This window comes from Microchirus variegatus (genome assembly GCF_963457635.1).
Source record: "Microchirus variegatus genome assembly, chromosome: 2".
NCBI classification, from domain to species: Eukaryota; Metazoa; Chordata; class Actinopteri; order Pleuronectiformes; family Soleidae; genus Microchirus; species Microchirus variegatus.
Window position 1 is genome coordinate 16,767,078 of NC_139803.1, and position 22,421 is coordinate 16,789,498.

The window sequence follows — 22,421 nt, forward strand, 5'->3', positions numbered from 1 at the left end:
TAAGTCGGCTGGGTTGCCGCCTGGACTCTCTGCTCATTATTCATACATGCCGCCACGTTTAAATGGGAGGCAAAGTTGGACCTTCATGGACTGCAGAAATGGTGATAAAATGTTTGATTTCTCTTGGGCTTTTAAGAGCTTCTTAGCATTCAAAATGAGTTCACTTTTCTACAGTAAAAACATTTTTATATGTAAATTCTGAACTTCTCTTCTAAGGTATTGCCTCTTTTGAATAACTTACTTATTTTGCAATATAAGATTCAGAATTTGGCTATTTAGGGTGCATTTTGATGTGAAGAATGAGTGGAGAAGGAGGGTAGAAATACCTTCATCTTCCCCTTTTTTGAAAGTCAATCATTCAAATACTGGTCTTCAAAGTAAAAATGTGACTGTGGCACTTTTTCCCAGTGTGCTCTGATATTTATTTTTGGTGAGGAGTGGAGGCTTTATGTTGGACCGGAGGTGAAGTTTCACCGCTTCCAATTTGTCCCTCTCCAAGGGAACACTCAAACTAAACTCTTCCCTGTTAACCCACTTAGACGCCCAATCTCCCCTGCGGGGATTTTTCTGAAGCACCCATCCTACTCTAGTTTTTTTTTTTTTTGATTAAAGCAATAGCAAAAACCAGCCAAAGGGGGCAGTGAGAAGGAAGGCACCCCCCTCCCTAAGGTGTGAGGGGGGGAGAAGATGGCAGCTCTCGCCAGCACTCTCATTAGACAGAAACGAGCAGTCAAGGACGACCACCCCAACCGACCAGTAGCCAACAAGCGAAGGCCCTGTCCTAAGAGCAACAAGTCCTTGTGCCAGAAACAGATCCTGGTCCTGATCTCCAAAGTACGACTATGCAGCGGTCGAAAAAATCAAAACGAGAAAAGGCCAGGTAAGTCACTGCTATTTTCATCTTTCTCTACTTCTTCCCTTTTTTTAAGGAATCAGAAAATCTGAAGCAGAATATTAGGGATGAGCAGATGCGATATTCAATATCTGTATCGATACTGGTCATAAATAGCAGGATTGGATGTTGGAAAAAGAAAAAAAATTTGACTAATATTATCCAAAAACCTTGAATATCACATAAATGCTTCAAAACACACAGGCTGTGTATGGCCCACCACCATCATGTGACCAGAATATGTAGTCATTATATGAGTTATACAGATTTTAAATTAAAGGAAGGGAAAAAAAACAAAACTAAATTGATGAGTATAATTTTGTTAAAAAGAATAATATATGTATATATACAAACATATACATAGAAATACATACACACACATATATATACATATATATATATATACATATATATATATACACACATATACATATATGTGTGTGTGTATATATACATATATATATACACACACATATATATACACATACACATAAATACATATATACATACATATATACATATATATATTTTCGGTAGACACTCAAGGCTGTAATATTGGTATCATGAAATAGTATTCCTACAGAATACTATATTAAGACAAATTTGTTTATCATGTGTTAATAACACAACATTATTATACAATCAGGCCTACTTATAGTTATATATTTGACTCGAGTGAATTTCTTTTTTTTAAAATCACATTCTCTATTAGTCTATTAAAGCTGCCAGGAACAACAATCTATTTTTGTGTTTACCACAGAGGCCTCAAACTCAAGGACCGTGGGCCAGATGTGGCCCTCTGATTGATCGTCATGATTTATTTCTGTATTTTTTATTTTTTTTTGTAATAGATTAATTTTACTTTATAAATACGTTTTTATTGTCAACTATACATTGTTCCATATCATAACAAACACTTTTGTTTTAAAATGTTGCAAAATATCATCACAGATATTGTCATTCATTGCCCACCCCGACTGAACAGTTGCTTTTTACCCAGACATTTGGAAGATAGTTGAATTGATTGGCCCCTCCTCACCAGACTAAGACGCTCAGTGGCCCCCAGCTTATTTAAGTGTGACATTACTGCTCGACTATGAAGTGTGCAATTACCTGAAGATGTGTTGCCGTCTGTGTGATAAAAACATTGGCAACAGGGCGAACAGCCTTGTCCAGGAGCTCACTTCTAACTTAACTGCTGTCTAAGCTGGTTAAGGGAGGGAAAACAAGGGGCCAAATGAATGGTCCTCTGATGAATGCCTCTTTGAAAGCATAACTTCCACACCAAGGCTGTGAATATGTGCTATCTCTCAGTCAGTCTGACTGGTAGATCACTTTATTATTTAATACACCGTGAGAAGTGTTTTGCTTGGTAAGTGTAGTATGTTTTAGTTAAATTATGCATAATACAGAAAGGCCACTGTTCAAACATGTTTCCTAAAGAAGCCTGAATACTTTCATGGCTGATGGAGGCAGAAATAGTGAATTTAGAGTGTTGTATTTCTCCTGGAGGTAAAGCCTGCATCTGACCATTTTGAGTGTGAGAATCTTAAGCAATGAGGATTTTTTTAATGAGGATTTTCATTTCATCGTGCGTCACTCGGTCATTCATACTGTTCTGCTTAGCTTCAAAACACCACTGTAATTCAACATAATTTAGGAAGAGAGGTTCAGGCGAGGGCCTTGCTTTATGGAGGCCACCATCTTGCACCACCATGTTTCTTCAGTATCCCAAAGGGCCATGCATTTTGTGTCTTCAAGGGGAAAGTCCACATAATAACATCAGTGACTTTTTTTGAGATAATCTCTTTGCTGTTTAAGCCAGAAGGTTCTGTGTCATGAACATCAACCTCATCAACAACTCTCACACACATTAGCTGATGGCAGGGTATACTTTTCCAAGTAGAAGAGTGATTTTCCTGACTGTAAGAAACATGCATTGCATTATTTCTCGTCATTTGGAAATATTAACAATTTAGATAATTCACAATCTACTTTTGTACTTCTATATTGTCCTATTCCTAATTATGATATGAAATAGCCAATACCAGGGTATAAGATAGATGCTCTTCTGTGAACCTGATAATGCTGCCACCCATAGGCAAGTATAATGCTCCAGTTAAAAACTTAAAATGATAAAGAAAAGATAAATCAACCTCAATCAGCTGAAACATTTAAAGTGCAAGTCATAAAAAGTATCCCCTCTGACATTGTCATCTCACAGGAAAATGTGTTACTAACCACCTTGCCAAATGTGAATGATTAAAAACGTTGCTAAGTGTTTAAAAATTAGGTTTCAGATCATGTATAATTCAGAAACATTCTCTGCTCCGAGACGCTGGGGGTGTGTCCACTGGAGGAGACAAATACACAAACACACACACATTTCTGCCTCTGTGGGGAACAAATTAGCTGTACTGTTCCTCAGTGATTGTACAGAATGTAAAAACTCTGGTATCAAACCACATGTTTATTAAATATGTAGAGAAGTAACATTTTCACCATTTCGGTCAGTTTAATAACATAATAACACACAACTATAGAGAGCATCTGTAGCTACAGTCCTGCTCTTTGTCTCCCTCTTTATCTGTCAGTTGACCTCCGCCAAGGAGGTATATGTTTTTGCCAGAGTTTGTTTGTTTGTCTGTCTGTCTGTTAGAAACATAACTCGAAAAGCCGCGGACGGATTTGCATGAAAATTTGTCAAATGTCCGCAATGGAACCAGGAACAAGTGATTACATTTTGGGCGTGATCCATAGACGCTATCACTATTTTTATCGCTATTTTGTGGGGGGCTGAGCTGCCTTGGCGGAAGTCTGCGCTGTCCGAGTGCTTTTCTAGTTATATTATAGTTTTTCTGTGGGATTTTGAATTGAGGTAAGACACCTTTTCAAGATAAGGACATCTCAGTTAGCTAGCAAAAACAAGGTAGTATCAACAGGGTGCGATTTGTGGGGGGATTCCCCCCCCCCCCCCGGTTTTCCTATCCCCATCTCTGTTAAATTAATTTCATCTCCGGTGGGGACAAGGACTTCCCCCCCCTTGATAGCGATGGATGCAACTTAACTGATGGCACATAAACTCTTAGAATCTATCAATCTTCAAACAATGTCAATCATGGGACATGGGCTATTCAATAGCCTACAGACAGTGCATCCATAATATGTTTCTGAAAGTTTAAAAAAGTACAGAACTAATGATGGCAATCTTAACTCTGCAGATGTAATTTTTTTTCATATCTGCTCAGCCACTTTTTTCTTAGATTATGTAAGGTTTGTTTGAAGAGGAGAATCTCTGCATTTTCTTCACTCAGGCTAAATATTTTTCACTGTTTTTAAACCAATACATGATGCATATATAGTTTACTTTAATATATCTGTGGGTTTGAAAGGGGCTTAGAGATCAGAAAATAATACCTACACATTTAAGTGCCTAGTGTAGCCTCATATTACAAAATGGAAAAATATAGTCAATTTTCTATGGGTGCATATTTTTCTACTTGCAGAAAAAAATCAGTAGATGTGTCTTTTTTTAAGGGTAGAGTTTTCAGATTTCGTATTAGCATTACACCTGCACATTCTACATACATAAGATACATTTACTACTGCCATAAAGCTAGAGCCTACTCATTTGGCATAAGGATGGACATAAACCTTGCAGCTTATACATTTGGCAGGCACAACATAATGGTCGTATAAGACGCAAGCAAACCACAGCATCAGCCTGAGTTTGACTTGCCTCTTTGCCCTACACCATACACCACTGCAAAGACCCCAAAGATAGGAAAAATGGTGACTAGTAGAAAGTAGAAAATAAATGTCCACGTTTTACTCTGCAAATTTGAGGCACATTAGTGATAACAAGACGCACAAAAATGTAACAAATAAATAAAACAATGAGGCCACAGCAATAACATTATCCAGTATTGTTTACCAAGCCTATTCAACTACATTTTTTGCACCAAATTAAATATGCTGCACAGAATCTTGCCATCATTTCTAATAACTGAAAAATGAACTTTACAAACATACAAATAACATTAAAAATAAAGCAAACTCTAGAAGCAGGCTGTTGCTTTAAAGTTCACATAGAGTGGTCCTGTTGCACATATATGTTAGTTATGGAGGTCTACTTACATACATTAAGTTGTTTTTATGGTCAAAAACCTCCTAGTTGCTGTAATAGAGCCGATACAAATCCTCTTTTCTGCCGGTGTTTCCCAGCCGCGAGACTTGAGACTCAAATCTCTCAACCTGGAAGTGACATATCAGCACACCCGCTCTCAGAAGCGCAGCTCCCCCCTTCGGAACGGTGGATGCACTGCTACTCATTATCAAAACATTGTTTTAACAAAATTTTAATAAAAATAGCTTCTTCACGACTCCCCGCCGCAGTCCCTTTTATGACTTTGACCCGGAGTCAGAAGACACTGTCGTTCGTGAAACACCTCCACAATTATTACAATGTTATTCTTCTTCTGCGGTTCAATGTACGCAACCGGATGTGCCCGAACTAATGCCCGGAGCACTTTTCCAGAGAACCGCTGTATACGTAACTATAAAAGGATTTTCAGAGATCTCGCTGAGCCCGAGATTACAATAAAACACAGTGTTCTCAGCAATGGCTGAACTGTTTGTTTCGAAACTTCAGGGCTTCATAAACAAGGTAATGACGCAGATACACACTAAAAAACAGCGTTAATTGGAACTTCTGGGCTAGTTCCGCTTTAATAATGAAAAGTGATGCCTTGAACATTTTTGTAGCTTATTACGTTTGACTCAGTTAACTCCTCTTTGTTCAAAAAGCTGACGTTGATGCAGAACACATATTTCTTAACAATCATAAATCAATAGACCACATCCACCAACATTATGTGATAAAGGGACTGGATTACAGTCATTTAAGGACTGGGTTATTTAAATAAAAGAGACAAACCAAAGGCTAACCTGGGGAATTGTGGTACAATCACATTCCAGTGACCATACTCTCTGTTCAAGACACTTGAGTTTGTGCCTGTAGCGGTGCTATGCCCCAATAACAGTCAAGGTCAAAGGCCCCTTCATCTCACCTCAACATTTGTTTTCATGCACATCAGCTTCTTCTTCTGCATTTTATGATTGTAGTTTGGCTGACGGAAGCACTGTTGGTGTAACAGTTAAATACACAGCACGTGAAGTCCGGAGCAATGACAGCAACATGCAGTTGCTAAAACAAACAAAAAAACAAGGTGATGGAATTAAAACCAGACATGAAACAGAGTTTCTGCAATGAGGGACATACATGCTGCTGTGAGTCTGCTGTCTTCACCCGCTGCGACTCTGTCTGTCTGTATCGAGGCAGAGTCGAGGCAATGAGAAATATTTGGTGTGCAAAATGGGTGCTTCTTGGCGTTTTCAACCAAGGAGGTGGGCAGTGACATTACACATCATTCGTCAGGTACGCCTGCAGAGCTTTCTGAAAGGTTGACTCTAGGTCTGCTTTCGTATACGCTTTACTAGTGCAGCCATCAGTCGTGTGCAGTGAAGGAATGTCGCCAAGAAAACAAACATACAGGCAAACACATAGAGAGTAGTGTGGAGCTGTTAGGCTTAATCAGCATTGTATGAATGACATTAAAGCCCCATTAAAGGGCTAATGTGGTCAATGGAAAAACTCCCAATTGTCAGTAATCTGCACTGTTGCCCTGTTTTCAGATCAATTCAACTAATTAATGGATAGCGATTAATCAATAATCAGCCTTTCCTTTTAGTTCAAGGTGGAATTTGACCGGACACTGAACTGCCTGACCCTCTTTATCACCTTTTAAAGCTCTCTCTAAATCAGAGTAAATTAATCTAAGCACACAACACAGCCAGGGATAGAAAATACACAACAGACCTCGAGACCAAAAATGATGATACAAAGAACAAATGAGGAAATGCAAGTAGACTTCACAGTAATAAAACACCCGAGAGGGCTCAGTCATTAACTAATGTTTTATATAGTGGCGGATGCTGGTATACATATATTCTGCAAACGAACAACTAAAACACGGTAATGCATTAATATGTAAACGTGAAATGAGCAAATAATACACAACCACCAGCTATTTGTCTACAGAATTCCCTCACAATATCCACACAGGACTGAGGCAGAAACTTCTCTGCTGTCATACATTTCTGCAATGCTGTCAATCAAAAACTTTGATTGACACTGCTCCATTGACCCCCAGAGAAGCTGAGCTTCTGTGGAAGTGACATTTTTGCTTCATTTGAGTCCAGTCATCACCAAGCTCACTGTAGTGAAAAACACATATTCAGTGCTGTCCCATAGAGAACAGTTGAAGCTCAGCTTCAAGTGGTTTTAATGCGAAGGCTACTACGGGAATACAAAAATAACATTAGACAATCCGTCATCTGTGACAAACAACTAATTCTGAATGAACTAGTACTACTAGAGCTACTAATCGTGCTCAAGAGCAAGTTTTCGTATTAAAATACAATACAATACATTTTGACGATATTTCAGAGGAAGCTGAGTTTCCCCTGCTATCTTGGAGCAATCGCCACTGGTGCAGACCCAGGGCCATTTGGCGTAGAGGTGCACTGTAGTACGTATGTTGTAGGGGAAAGCATCCGTGAGGAGGGTTGACAGTTGGAGCACAAATGTCAGCCCTGGCTGGTGGGTGGCAGACAGGGTTACAAGGAAAGATCCAGCAGAGGATAGCATTAAGCTGACCCCCAGAGATCAGGGCTGCAAAGTCGCTTACTCAACAACACCTGATCAGACAATGCAGCGTTAGGTACCTTTTCATCAGTGCTTCACCGACTGTGACAGGGGTCAGAGACATAGAGAGGTGAGGGAAAGACACAGGGAGGGCGATTTGGCATAGATAAACACAAGCTTAAAGTGGTAGTTCAGGGCTTTTCTTTTAAGGTGTGTAGTTGTATGAGGTATTGACACATAGTTAATGCTGACCACACCATGTGTGCCCCCTACATACTGCCTCACAGTCAGAGACATTGATGCTAGCCATGGATGAATTATAAGAACTGGATAGAGCACCGCACACGGGCATTTATAGTCTATATTTCATGGAGTTTCTTTTTGGAAACCTTGTAAATACCTGTATAGATCCTTCAGCTTTATCCAGGTATTTACAAGGTTAAACTGAACACAGGATTCGAATCACTGAAACAACAAAATAACACATTGGAACTCACTGATGGAGTTCCAATGGACTTTGGTATGGAGAGCAAGTGGTTTATAAAGTGACACAAACTTTACTTTACACTCGGATAAGGCTGTCCAACAGCAAGATAAAGCAGTGAAGATTAATAAATCACAGACTTAAAAAGGCGTAGAATGTATATGTCTCTTGTTAGGTGGCTAATGTCTGGCAACGATGTTGTCAGCGAGCGTTAGCATCCTCGTCTCTGGCTGGTTTCACACTGAATGAGTGTATGGCACATTACAGCTGCAGTGGATTTCTCTTGCATGTTTGGGGATGATGCTCCAGCTTTATCAACTGTGCAATAGTGGGCAGGTGAATTCAAGAGGGTTAGGGAGAGCCTTGACGATGACTCAAGGTCGGGGTGTCCTGCCGCAGCCACCACCCAAGAAACACATTGATCGTGTGTGATGGATGTCAGATGTTTGACTGTTAATCAGATAGCCAATGTTGTCGGCGTCTCCTGTGAAGGAGTACAGAACATTCTTGTGGAAGGTTTCTGCTGATCAAAAGTACACCAGGTTGGTCATGCTGCAGGAGAACTTGATGTTGAAGAATAAACCTAATTTTGTCAAATTTGACCAATGCATCTTGGTCAGTCCATGAACTTTTCAGCCCATCATTATATAGCCAAACTATGAATGAAAAGTTAGATTTTCTTCTTTGTGTCTATAACTATCAGACACAGCATCCCACAAACACCAGTTCCTGTATCGAAGTAATGTGGCGCAACAACTGATGCATAACATTATACTGAACAGTCCTAGGCATTTGATTACAGTACAGAGCGGTATTAGGTGTATTTAAAATATGTTCTCTGATGTTCAAAGTCAAACTCTATAAAATGCATAGCAGAAGCGGCAAATAAGCTCAGTGGCAGGAGGCACACACCTAGTGTGAATGACAGATGTGCACAAGATGCAGCAGATCCGTGCTGCTGCCATCACACACTGCACACACATCCTGTGTGAAGCCAGCCTCAGGCTGGTTCCCAGCAACAATAGCATGCTGGAGGCAAGCACAGCAAAGTCAGCACTAACTACGTATCAGTACGCCAATACAACCACTGCACTTCAAAAAACCTGAACTAAAACTTGAAGGAGAAAAATAAAGACTGACATCAGTGTGATGTAAGCGAAGACTGAATCTAAAGGTGACAGCAGTTGGAAGTCATGGGGGTGGACACAAATGAAGAGATAATCAAAAATTCAGAAAGAGGAGTAGGGAATGATACCAATGGAGATTAAAGGAACAATGGGTGGGGGAAAAAGGAACAGTGAATCAGCCTGTCATGGAGGCAGCATGTGGAGAAGATGATGAGATGTGAAACCATGGGGCGAGATACACTGTATGAGTAAAATAGTTTCTTGCAAACAAAGTTCCTCTTGCTTCATAATCTGGCTAGAAATAAGTTCATCTTTCCCTGAACGCTGATGATGTCTGATCTGTTTAAAATATAATGGGCAGGATTTGGTTGGCATTATTGATCCATAATTCCATAATAACCTTTCAAATCAAGTGATCAGAAAGAGAACAACTCTTCTGCACCTTATTTTGGATGTGTTGGATGTGATCTGTAACAGCACAGGAGGCATAGTGGGTGCTTCCATTAGCCATGAAACACAGACTCTGCATACCTTAGGTCCCTTAGCAAAACTGTGACAAAGAATAAATTGGCAATAAGGTCATCTGTTGAGTATATAGTATATAAAGCGACAACAAAAGGGCTATTTAATGTTGATGTAAAGTAGCAAACAAGATGCCCTAGACTTGTAGAGGTGTTGGTTTTATTGACATGCAGTTAGAATGCCGGGACACTAGGGGGGGAGTTTGGCTCGAGGAGAGAGATGAAGAGAGGAGCTATGGATAGAACAAAGCAGCGGTGTTAACAATAAGAATTCCAGTGATCATAAACAACACTTTTATAGTTATAGTTGTTGTCGTCAAAGGTTAAAGCCATTTTTTGAGGTTTGGTAGGAGGCACTATCTTCCCATTCAGGGCTACACTTGTTTGAGCTAATCTTAGCTGAGCTGCTAGTCTGTAATCTGAACATAAAAACGATGCCATCAGTTAATGTATCTGTTCTAGCCAGATGAGAGAGGTGACAGAGCCATGCCACCAATACAGCTGCAAGAGTGGAGACGGTAATGAAGCACATTGTCCATCTGAGCTCACACATATTTCAATAAGTTCACATGCTCACACATGACATTTCTTATGCTTATAGGTGATACTTATAGCAATCTATGAATGGATGATGCAAAGGTAGATTGCTCTATCCCATTCATACAGCTGTCTTGAACTAGCAACCTATCAGCCAATCAGAAAATAGTATTTCCTGTTGCCGGGTAAAACATTGGTTGCAGAATGGAGGCACTGCGCTCTGATACACACATCTCCGGCGATGTACACTGCTCACGTCTGCCTGCTTCTGCACAGCTGGAGTCATGAGACTAAGTTTTCTCGGGGGAATTCTCAGAGATGGACTGATCGTCTGTGTCGTTCCGGGCATTTACGCGGGATTACAAACCTTGGGGCCGATACACAACAAAGATCTTTCTTTCCCCCCTACGGCCAGCCAGCGACTACTAGTGAACCGAACAGCGGCCCATTGGTTAACTAACGATACTGACATTGGGCCGCCCCAACCACAGCGGTGTAGACAGTAACGGGTCACATTACTCACTGGCACTCCCAGCCCAATTCGGACACATTAGCGCACAAGAAGGAGTCCAGAGTCCCTGGCCACTTGCTACACATTGTCAGTGTCCTCTCCCGGTCAGGCTAACACGGGTTTCCCCACAGATTTATCTGCAATTGTTGAACCACCTTAAAAGCAGCTACATGCGCTTTTGCTGTTATTTATAACACTTATAGTACTGAAGCTGCAATGGTTGTAACGAATGCACGAGGGATATCGGACAGCTCATGAATAACAGCCGCTTGTGTGTTTGTTATTCGTGAGTTGTCCATGGTACTCAAGCTACAATGATGGATCAATGTTATCTGATGTAACTCATGCAACATGTTAGGTAAAACATTATCTGTTGTTTAGGTTTAGGTTTATTTGCCACGTTGTACACTCCCCCTCCGTCTGCAGAGTTTCTCATAGTTCGCAACAGAAGTAGAGATCACTTATAAAAAAAATAGAAGTGTACAAGGAAGGTGCAGATAAAATGCATGTCAAAAACGGAAGCAATTACAGGTGGCTGCCAAGAAGTTCTCCAAAATAACAGACATGTTTACGACAGGAGTCATTGGTAAGGAGTAATATTAGCAAATAAGGGACACTCAGGGATGGAGGCAAACTGTCAAGCAAGCACTCTCCTAGTTGGGTGGTATAAAGTGGGTAGGTACAACTTCATTCAATGCTTAGAATTTAACACACCAACCCCCAGGTTTGATTGAGTTCAATTCCTGGTGTCCATCTTGTGCCATTCAATCTACAAACAGTGGGAAGTTCAGAGGCAAATTGAGTTGCAGAGCCTTTTGTAACCTCATGGCAGCTGATTCTAGATTATTCACTATTCTCATCCTCCTTGACCTGAGCGCCGCCTTTGACACAATTTCTCACTCCATTCTCCTGAATAGATTATCTTCCACACCCCTCTTCACTGGTTTCACTTCCATCACCCAGGCTGCAGTCACTTCATTCAGCTCAAATCATTCAGATCCCAGCCTTTAACTGTCAGTACAGGTCTGCCCCAGGGGTCAGTCCTGGGACATCTTTATCATCTACCTCCTTTGCCTTGGCAATATTTTCCACAAATGGAATATTCACTTCCACTACTTCATGGAGGACACTGAGCTCTATTTATCCTGCAAACCAAATTCCACACCCCAACCCCTCTCCCTCACCAACTGCTTATCTGAAATAAAATCCTGGTTCACCTCTAATCTCCTCAAATTAAACAGTGATAAAACAGAAATCCTCATTATTGGGACTAAATCCACATTATCCAAAGTTTTTTTTCCCTCACCACTGACAGCTCCTCGGTTTTCCCCTCCACTCAGGTTAAGAGTCTGGGTGCCATCCTCGACGCACACTATCATTTCAATCTCACATCAATAATGTTACCTGGTCTGCATATTCCATCTACACAACATTAATCGTCTCCGCCCCTCCCTTACCATCCATATAACAATTCTTGTTCACAGCCTGGACATCTCTCTCCTCTCTGGTCTCCCTCACAAATCCCTTCATAAACTTCAACTGGTCCAGAATTCAACTGCCCACATCATCACCAGAACCCCTCCACTTCACCCCCACCATACAACAGCTCCACTGGCTCCCTGGTTAAATTCAGAATTCAATTCCAAATCTCCCTGAATGCTTTCAAGGCCATCCACATCCCTCTCTGACCTGCTCCACATCGCCACCTCCTCTCACTCCCTCAGATCTTCCTCCTCTATTTACCTCACTGTGCCCTCAGCACCATGGGGAGCACAGCGTTCAGCCGCTTTGGAATTCACTCCCACCAGACAATCTGCAACACTGACTCTCTTCCCCTCTTCAAATCCAGACTCAACTCACCTGTTCAAAATAGCTTACTCTCTGAAATTTCACTCAATTATCTGTTTACTGTGTCGTCCTGTTTGTTTGTTTTTTATTATTCTCTGTAAAGTGTCCTTGAGTGTTTGAAAGGCACTCACTATTAAATAAAATGCATTACTATTATTAGTAGTAGTAGTAGTATCCCTTATGAAAGCACACCTCTCCACCTGAAGGAATGAGATGTGTTACTACTGTACATGCACACGCAATATCATATTATTGATGCCGCCATGTCACATCATTCTGAATACCTTGTGCTGAGCGTGTCGTTTAGTGCCGCTGATATGTTCCTGTCATAATGCTAATGAGGCACATATGTGAAAGCTGAATGTGTGTCAGGGAGCCAGTGTAGTTCCTATTTGCCTCGTGTTCGACGCGATCCCGTCAGCGACATTAACATGCAGCAATAACTCGCTCTCACTTATGTGAACTGCTGCCAACGTCGCATGAAATGATTTACGAGTCCTTTTATTATAGATAAACAAGCCGTTGTTGGTGCTATGCACCCTCATACTCTCACGACCATGATATTAAAGGCAAATATTGTGATTTTTTAATAAATTATTTCCTCATCATTATCTTATTCTATCTATATCCTGAGCATCAGGCATATTGAAGCATATTTCTCCAACGAACAGCTTTCCTTTGCAGCAAAACATAACCTCCTATGATAGAGATGCTGGCTACATGAATACAGAGGGAAATTTCATGACTCAGGGACTCAACAGGGATGTGTGTGGATACAGGCCAATGTGTAATGGTGGGATTTTCCCTTTAGCAACTGCCCATATCAAGTCTTGCATCTTACCTGGCAAGTCATGGTTCAACTAATGGCACACGTTAATGTAAAGAAGACAGCGTACCTGTTTAACAAAAACACAACCTTTCATATACATACATATATACACATGCATATATATGTGCATATATATATATACACATGCATATATATGTGCATATATATATATATATATACATATACATATACACACACATACATATATATACACACACACACACACATATACACATACACACATATACACATATATACAAACATATATACACATGCATATATATATATATATATATACATACATATATAAACACATACACATATATATACACATAACTCTTTCAGGGACTTTAGGGGCTCCGTATGGGGAAGGAAGTGTGAACTTATAAAGGCCTACCCTTACATTACATTATGTAAGGATATTATAATGTAGTGCAAGCATAACAGTTGCTTTCTAAGTACATGTTTGTACTGTTATATAACACAAACTACTCTGACATAGGATACATTATGCATAGGTTTCTATGTAGCATTCTTATGCCATTTGTATCAGTTTTGGTTTTAAAATAACTAATTGTCCAGTCGTAATCCCGTCTCCCTTCCTCTAACTCTCGTCACACTCAGTATCTTTGTGTCCGTCTTTCACTCCATCACTCCTTTCCCCCCAGCTTTTATGTCTGGATTAAAACATGTAGGATTTCTCAGTCTTTGCCTGTGTGTTAACCAACCACTTTTATGTCTTTATCCTTCACTCTTTTCCTCCTCCCCCCCCCCCCCCCCAATTTTCCCAGAAGATTGATAATTACTAGCAGCACTGTAGAGCTCATGGCCCACTTTAGGAAAGGAAAAAAAAAAGAAATCATGTTCTCCTTTTATTAGAAGCACAGTGTAACAACACACAAGAGACACAATCCCAGTTTCTTGCGTGCACTCAATGCACATGCATATATGTGAGTGCATACATGCATACACAAAAAGCAAAAGGGGAAATGTATATATGTGTGTGTGTGTGCGTGAAAGAGAGTCTGATGAAAACAGATGGAGGGAGGGCGGATGTCAGGGAGTCCTGAAAATACAAGCCAAGGAAAACCCCTGTTGTTCGGTTTGGTCAGAGCAGAGGAAGAAATGCCCTTGGCTGCTCAGTCATGCAGGCCCCAAGTAATTACCTCCACTCTTATCAGAAGGACCACTGCTAGAGGGATAGCGGGAGATCAGCGAGCAACATACCGCACTCAAATCTAGCCAGATAAATACATTAGTGTAATGATAACCAGCACCTATGGCCATACATCGCACCGATTAGCAATAAACCCCAACAACCGCTTATTTTTCACAGCAATTACACTGCAGCTAAGGCTTTAAATGTCCTTGATTGCAGCCATGATGCATGAAGTGATTACCTTGGGTTCTTATGTGCACTGACCTCATTTGCACAGACACATACATAATTGCTGTGTGAATGCTTTCACTGTAGCACTCGGCTCCGGTCTCCCCGTGGTATTTTCAAAATGATTATCAGCACCAAATGTAAATTGATGAGGGGCATACCTGTGTGTACTGTGCCGCAGTTACTGCTGAGATTACAGACCGACTCAATTTAATAAACAACATGCTCTTGTGATGTTTTTACAATGTTATAAAAATCACAATGCTCACAATTTCAAATTGGGAAAAAGACCAAAAGAAAACATCTCAATTCATGTTCAAACATTGGATGAAGTTCAGATGCAGGAATCTTTAAGGCCACATCCCTATAACTAGCTAAGTTTACATGGACAAAAGTAATCTTAATAAAAGCCTGATCGGAACAAAAAGTAATGTCATATAAATGTGCCAATCTGAAAACTCTGATCTGATACAGGCTTTTCGGAAACAAATGTCAGTCTGAGAGGGCTGCTACATGCCACATATCATTCAGATTGGTATTCATATAAACAGCCAATACGATCATGCCTTTCTGATTTGATGCCATCACGTCTGATCCATATAAACGTGACATATTTACAATTCGATAGTGCTGTGTTTCCATTCCAAAAAAGAAGAGGCTTCTTCTGCATGTGTATAGATACCACAATTAGACAATTTCCTTTCCTGTCCATCTAAAGAATCTAATTGCCAATTGTGGTTGCATAAAGTAAAAAAAAAAAAAGTGACTTGGCTGTTTGATATTCTTTGTTAAATTTACCTGTGGGGAACAAACATACTAAAACTAAGACCGCAGCTCCTGGGTTCCGTGGGCTAAACATTTTCTCAGAGTCTCAAGTCCATAGAGATTCTCGCAGATTTTCTCTATGGACTTTAGTGTGAAAGAGAGAGTGGTTGGAGAAGACTGTCTAATGGAAAACATGTGCTACATTTAAATGGTAAATCATTTCTTTTTTTCGGACTGTCCTCCAAATATTGGTCATATGCAGGAATTATGACGCATATGTGTTTTTTAAAATAGGTTCCCCAAGCAGTAGTATAAATAACAGCAATAGCTTCCATGAGGTTTACACCAGCTTTAACCACTGAGCAGTTTGCTTAGTGTTTTGCTTTGTGTGATCGACACAGGTTTGACTCCCACATTACTAACCTCACTAACACTTGTGAGTAGTTGAGTTAAAAAATACTACTGCGCCAAAAAACGTACTTACGGGTCGTATCCATGGGTTGGCCAAAACGACCAATAACTATGTTTCAGTTGGAGAACAGGTTGTTCAAATCATGGTCAAATTAGTTCCCGCCCATCACCTCCACATGTGTTTTACAGAATACCAGTGTTTTGTTTCTGTGTCAGCACAACATTCCCACACTACTCAGTGACACATCATTTACATTGTGACTGATGTGCAAAGTGGAAGCACACAGCTCCATAGTGCTAGTAAAACGAGACGGCTGCATGCAATTAGACTATGGCTGAAAACACCAATAAACCTTCAACAAGGCTTCACAGTACACATAAAGCGTACTTTGAGAAGTCCATGATAAGAAATAGAAAGCGAAGCAAATTAAGCATTCCCTTAATTGCCTGACCAAGCAGCTGTATTACAGCTGCTGCTGTTCCTGCACTGTGCAGCTCCAAATTTCTTGGATGTAGTCTGTGTGAGTAACACTATGTTAAAAGTCAGATATACAATATACACAAGTTATCAAAGTACCATGGAAAGAAACATCTAATATGTAGCTCTGTGTGCATAAGAGAGACAGATTGAGGAGGGACAGGGGAGAGAAAGTAGGTCATGTAGAGACTGGCAGTGTTTTGATAATTGCTCAGAAATCCACAGGGGGTGACAGATGTTCCACACTGGAAATTGAAACAGGTGTAGATTTTATTAGGTGAGCCTGATGTCAAAGGCTATAATCAGTTGGTCCTTGTATCCCTGGTGGCAGCCATATTTTCACTGAGCATAAGTGTCTGTGTCACAGGATGATTGTCATCTCCGACTATGCGTCAGTTCCTCATATAACCACACTTCAACCACTTTAGGGCTTTTTTTCAGTAATGTGCGGGGAGGACACTTGGAAATGGCCCGATGATGAGTCAACATCAGGTTTGCCGATAGATAAACACACAGGGAGCTTTCTTTGACACTCCACTGACCTGGAACAGGGACTGTTTTCTGTCACACTCATGTCCCCATAATGGCACATCTCTTCACCACAGGAAATAGCCAGGACAAGTCAAGGCTGCCTGCTGTGTGTTTGTGGTTGATTTATTGAAAGCTTTACCAGACAGGTGCCAATGTGCTCCCTCAGAAGAAAAACGTGCAGTTCCCCTATACAGGGCAAAAGATTCATCTGGACGATAAGACACAAATGGTAGGATCAATCTTGATTCGAGACGGTCTCCAAATGCTGAGAGGGAAGAGAGATGTCGTCTGTGCCTGATACAAATCATTACGTGACTTGTATGTTAGTAGACAATGTTTATTTAGCATTTCACTGTTGTCTATATCCATGGTTCTCATACTGCAGTAGATGTAGAGGATGAAGCATTGATGGCTGAGGATCGGGCATTGCACTTTCCTGGGCCTTTTCTACTAGTGCTGCACCAAATAGCTTTGACTTTCCTGATTCGCCATGGATGATTGGCCCAAGTTTTCAGGCCACCAATCATTGGAGGCTGCGGCATTCAGCGAAACCACTGGCCTCTTTGCTGTTCTTATGTGTCTGAGGCTTGGTGTTAGTTGTTAGTTTGTACAACAGGATTAACCATTGAATGTAAGACAGGGCAAGGCCCTGAGATTGAATGACTGATTTCTGCCATTCCACACAGCACATGGGTCTGTTATCGTGTCATGTTATAAACAGCAGCCATCCACCCTGTTCCTCACTTTTAGTTAATATAAAAAACAGCAATAAATCCGGCATTATCTTGCTTCTGGTCTTAACAGAGAGTCAGCACCAATCTGCCCTTACTCACTCATATTCTACTGCTTTATTCTCAACATGACATAGGGCAAAAGGCAGGGTACACAGGTCGGGGTTCCCTTTGCCTCATCCCCAAATCTGCATGTCATTTCTTCAGCTGACACCCTGGACAGTTTGCCAGTCCATCGCAGGGCTACATATAGAGACAAAACCATTTACTCTCACTCTCACACCTAAGGTCAATTTAGAGTGACCAATTTAACAAATCCCCATATTGCATGTTTTTGGACTGTGGGAGGAAGCCGTAGAATCTGGATGAAACCCACGCACACACGGGGAGAACATGCAGAAAGGTGTTTGTTCCAACCACGTCCCAAACCTGGGTCTTCTTGCTACAAAGACAAGATCGCTAACCACTATGCCAACCATGTGGCCCCCTCACAAACATAGTTTACTGAAATTGCAGCTGCAAGTGGTTCAATAAATATGACCAACCGTGAAGGAGAGAGTGGACAAACTTGTCTTGAGCCCCTCTGGAAGGTGAAGCTTGTAAAGGTTTGATCATTCGTCCTGGCAGAGGCAGTGGGTGAACTGTATAACATTTTGATTTTGATTGTACTGTACATAATGTAGAGTAGAATGATCAATCAGTCAGAGAGCTGAATGAAATGAAAAGTACTAACAAAAAATAGTGAGTGAGAAAGAAATGTGTTTTCCAACCTTTAACAAATTCAAAGGACACATCTGAACTTGGCAGATGTACACTCTGTTTTACTAAATATTTGATGAAGAATGAGTAAAGATTATGAAAGCACTATGTCACTTTACTTGAGTCGCAATGTGTCATTTGTTTAAAGCCTGATGTATGAATCCGTATTCCAACACAATTACCAAAAAAGGCAGAATAAAGTGTGTGTGCACTGTTAAAACAGTGAGGGGGGAGCAGTTGACAGAACACACGGGGCTGAATTGCATTGCTGCTATTTGATGACACTGTGTTGAGTCAGTGTTATTATTATGCACAGTTTTGTTCATTTGTATGTTATTAAGAGCTTTGATGCACCGCTGAATTATTGGATGCAAAAGAAAAGAGGCTCAAATACAGCAGTAATAGCAGTCAATATACGATTGATCCCATAGTAGTACAGATACATCATCTTCCATGCACGTGAGTGGTTACACAAACACAGGGGGCGAGGATTTAAAAGTATCAGATCATATATGTCCATAAATCATTTCAATCAATCCCTTTGTCCGTTTGCCTTTCCCAATGTAAGTGAACCGCAACAGGGATCACTTGCAAGCAAACTGAGAACCCCATTTTCAGGTGGACAAGGGACACTTTGGTTTGTTTGATTCAACCCTGTCATGTCTTGATGTTTAACAAAATAAACCTTTTTTTTGGACAGGTAACTATAATATAATTATTAGGGTCGTAGGTCAAATTTTGAGGAACCTATTGTTCCTGTTGAGATTATTATTATTTCCCTCATTTTTGAGGGGGTTAACGTGAATAAAAAACTCTTGAAATTTGGCATGGAGGTCGGGTAGACAAAAAATGCGATAGTGGCATAGGGCCCTAACCCGTTTATAGGCCCAGGGCTCTATTGCGAACTTTGGTGAGAGTGAATTTTTTGGGAATATTTGACACGAGATAAAGTGGTCAAAATTGCGTGAAATGCAAAATGTTTTTCTTTTTTCTTTTGTGTCTAAGTCACACATAATTGTTCCAATGTGAACCAAACTTGGTACAGTTGTTGCTCTCATGATTCCAAACAAATTTCTGATGTACTTCAATTAGCTCCACCCACCCAGAAGTCGGCCATTTTGAAAAAACGATAATTGACTAGTCTGTGCATTTGAAGGAACTCTTCCTAGCAGGTTTGATCGAGTGCTAGGAAGATATCAAGTGCATAATGTTCAAGACATGTCAATGATTAAAAGTTGTTCAAGAATTTTCTCCACCTCAAAAGCCTCAGTGCTCCAACAAAATTGACCTTTAAATTCAAATTTTTTAAATATTTAACATGAACAGAACTACATGATATTTCTCACAGTCATTAAATATGATGAGTCATTTGATATTTAATTGTTTATTTTGAATTATTTGGCACAAAGTGTGACCCTGAATGAAAATAAAGCGAAATGACAGTTGAGTGAGGGAGACGGCGAGGTCGGGGAACTGCTGCGCTCCCCGAGTTGCAGCAGGTTCGCTTACAGTGGGAAAGGCAAACAGACTATCCAGCGAACCAAAGAGAAGAAGTGAACCAAAGAGAGGAAGTGATTGAAATGATTTACACACATATATGTGATCTGAAAACATTTAAATCCTCGCTCGATGTGTGTGTAACCACAGTAGCATGTCGTAGTCCCGCTCTCTACCATCTTTTTTGGTACAGCTGCATTTGTCTCATCTACAGAGCAACATGCTGGATAGCTCACTGCTTCGGGCGATCAGCTGTAAGTGCGTGACATGTCAGCCGTTCAAAAAAATATATAATAATCTTAGGTCAAATTTGGGACAACATACACTCATTCAAGAGTTTCGGAGCGATGACTGTGAAAGCCCAGTTCCCTCTTAGCTTCAGCCTAGTGTTTGGTGGATTCAGAAGCAGCTGATCAGCAGATCTGAGAGACCGCGATGGAGCATAGTACTGAAGCAAGTAAGAAGGGTAGATACACCAGCACAATATACTGTAGGTGCTTGATCGCATATTAAAGAACCGCGAGCAGTTGACACAGCTGTGAGTGGTAAAGCTGCCTCAGTCCTGTGTGGATTTTGCAAGCGAAGTCTGTAGACAAATAGCTAGTTGTGTGTTATTTCCATTTGTACTTATACACTGTAAATACAGCATTTAGGTTTTACATAATTGTGTTTTCTTCGAGTTGTAGTCCTAGTTGCTCATTTTCCAGAATGTATGTAAGAAGTTATGATTTATGTGTAAATAACTGGGCCTGAAATGACCTCTCAGTCTCAAAGACCAGCAACCGCCACTGGTGTGACACTTTGGAAATATGAGTGTGCGCCTAATTATTTCAAAAATGCAATATTTGTATGGTAATAACTTGGCAAAAGTCCACAGTGGCCTTTTTCATGTTTTATTTTATCATCTATGAATCTGTAATGCAGTTGCAGTAAAACCCAGACTGTTATTGTTGTCGCTGGGAGCACACTTTGATTATACTGGATCAAAATTTATTGTGCGTCGGGGTGGGGATGATGAGGGCTTTTGAAGTCAACGCCAGCACCGCTGAATGAAACATTAGTTTTAGTGTCACTGACACAGAGCATGGGAGTTTTGATTGCAGCCATATTGAAAAAGCTGTCTATCGAATTTCTGCCTGAATGTGTTTTTCTCCTGCACGTACAGCTGTCACTCTTAATGACAAGAGAGCGTCTTCTCTTTCACCATTTCCTTGCTGTCCCTCTTCTCACTACTCTCATCCCTGATCCTCCCTTTTCCCACTCTCTCTTCCTCTTTCATCCCTCCATTTTGCATCTGTGTGGATAAGTAATGAACACCCTCCCTGTTCTGGTCGGATGATGTATGATGTTATTAGGTGGGATGAATGTGTGAATAACTCAATAGGTATGAAATGAGAGAGGAGAGAAAGTTGACGAAGAAGTTGCAAGAGGCACTGAAATGTTTTGACAAGCAGATTTGAAACAGAGAGATAGTGAAAGGACAAAGGAGTGTTGCAGAATTCAACATGTAACAACAGGGAATAGATGTTTCAACCCTGGCACTCATCCACTAGGAAATAGATGTACATATCTTGTTCCTGCATCCTCTGTCATTCTCTTGCTCCCTGTGCTACAGTGAAAAAGACAGGCAGATTGTGCATGTCCTTTACGTCCCTCCCTGGAGAATATGGGTGGAGTTTACACAGATGCCCCGCAGTATTCTTGAGGCTTTGTTATTAACGGCTCCTTCATCTATGTTTTATCTCCCTTCTTTTTAATGCTGCATCGAAGGACACTGGTCACTTTACCGGGCTTGACCGGACTAAGTGGAGCACTGGTGATGCCGGAGAGCTGCTGCAATGATTCTGTCTATTTCTTAAATGAACACAAAGTAGGCTGCAGGGACTCCGCTCATGAAACATTCAGCCGGTCTCCTCCCTCTCCTCCACCACCCGGCCCCCTTCATTATATATCTTTTATTTAGCCAGAGACACTTTCTCTCTTACTCGACTTCATCCACTGATGCCCTCTAGAGATTACACTAAAAATATACCTGGTTGCAAGATTGTGGATAGATTGCTTAAGTGATGCATGCATTTTATTCATTTATAACTAAGCATTTTCATATACATTGTACATTAAACAGTCCCAGTGTGAGATGAATTAGTTAAAAAAAATGTCACCTGGGCAAGTCACTTTAAGTTATAGAAAACTCAAAGTCTACATTGTCATTTTTATGCTCAATAATTTATATTTTGCTCACCTACATCTGACAAGATGGATTAATAACATTGCACTCACACAAATGCATCACTTTAAAGATTGAATTTGGGTGGAACTGAAGTCTAATGCTGAGATGGCTTTAAAAAGAGCAGTTTCTGTTATGCCTAAACTCATAACGAGAGTTGCCAATGTTACTCACGCAATA

At 40.6% G+C, this 22,421-nt stretch overlaps 1 protein-coding gene across 1 annotated transcript in view; it reads left to right on the forward strand.

The window, feature by feature from the left end:
• Window positions 1-687: 687 nt before the first annotated feature.
• The window catches only part of fgf11b (fibroblast growth factor 11b), a gene marked incomplete at both ends in the record, with an annotated part of 36,807 nt that continues 15,073 nt past the window's right edge, over window positions 688-22,421 (forward strand). Inside the window, one exon of the mRNA XM_083910877.1 lies at window positions 688-880. Within this exon, the coding sequence (XP_083767003.1) occupies window positions 688-880 (193 nt within the window). The remainder of the gene's footprint in view (window positions 881-22,421) is intronic.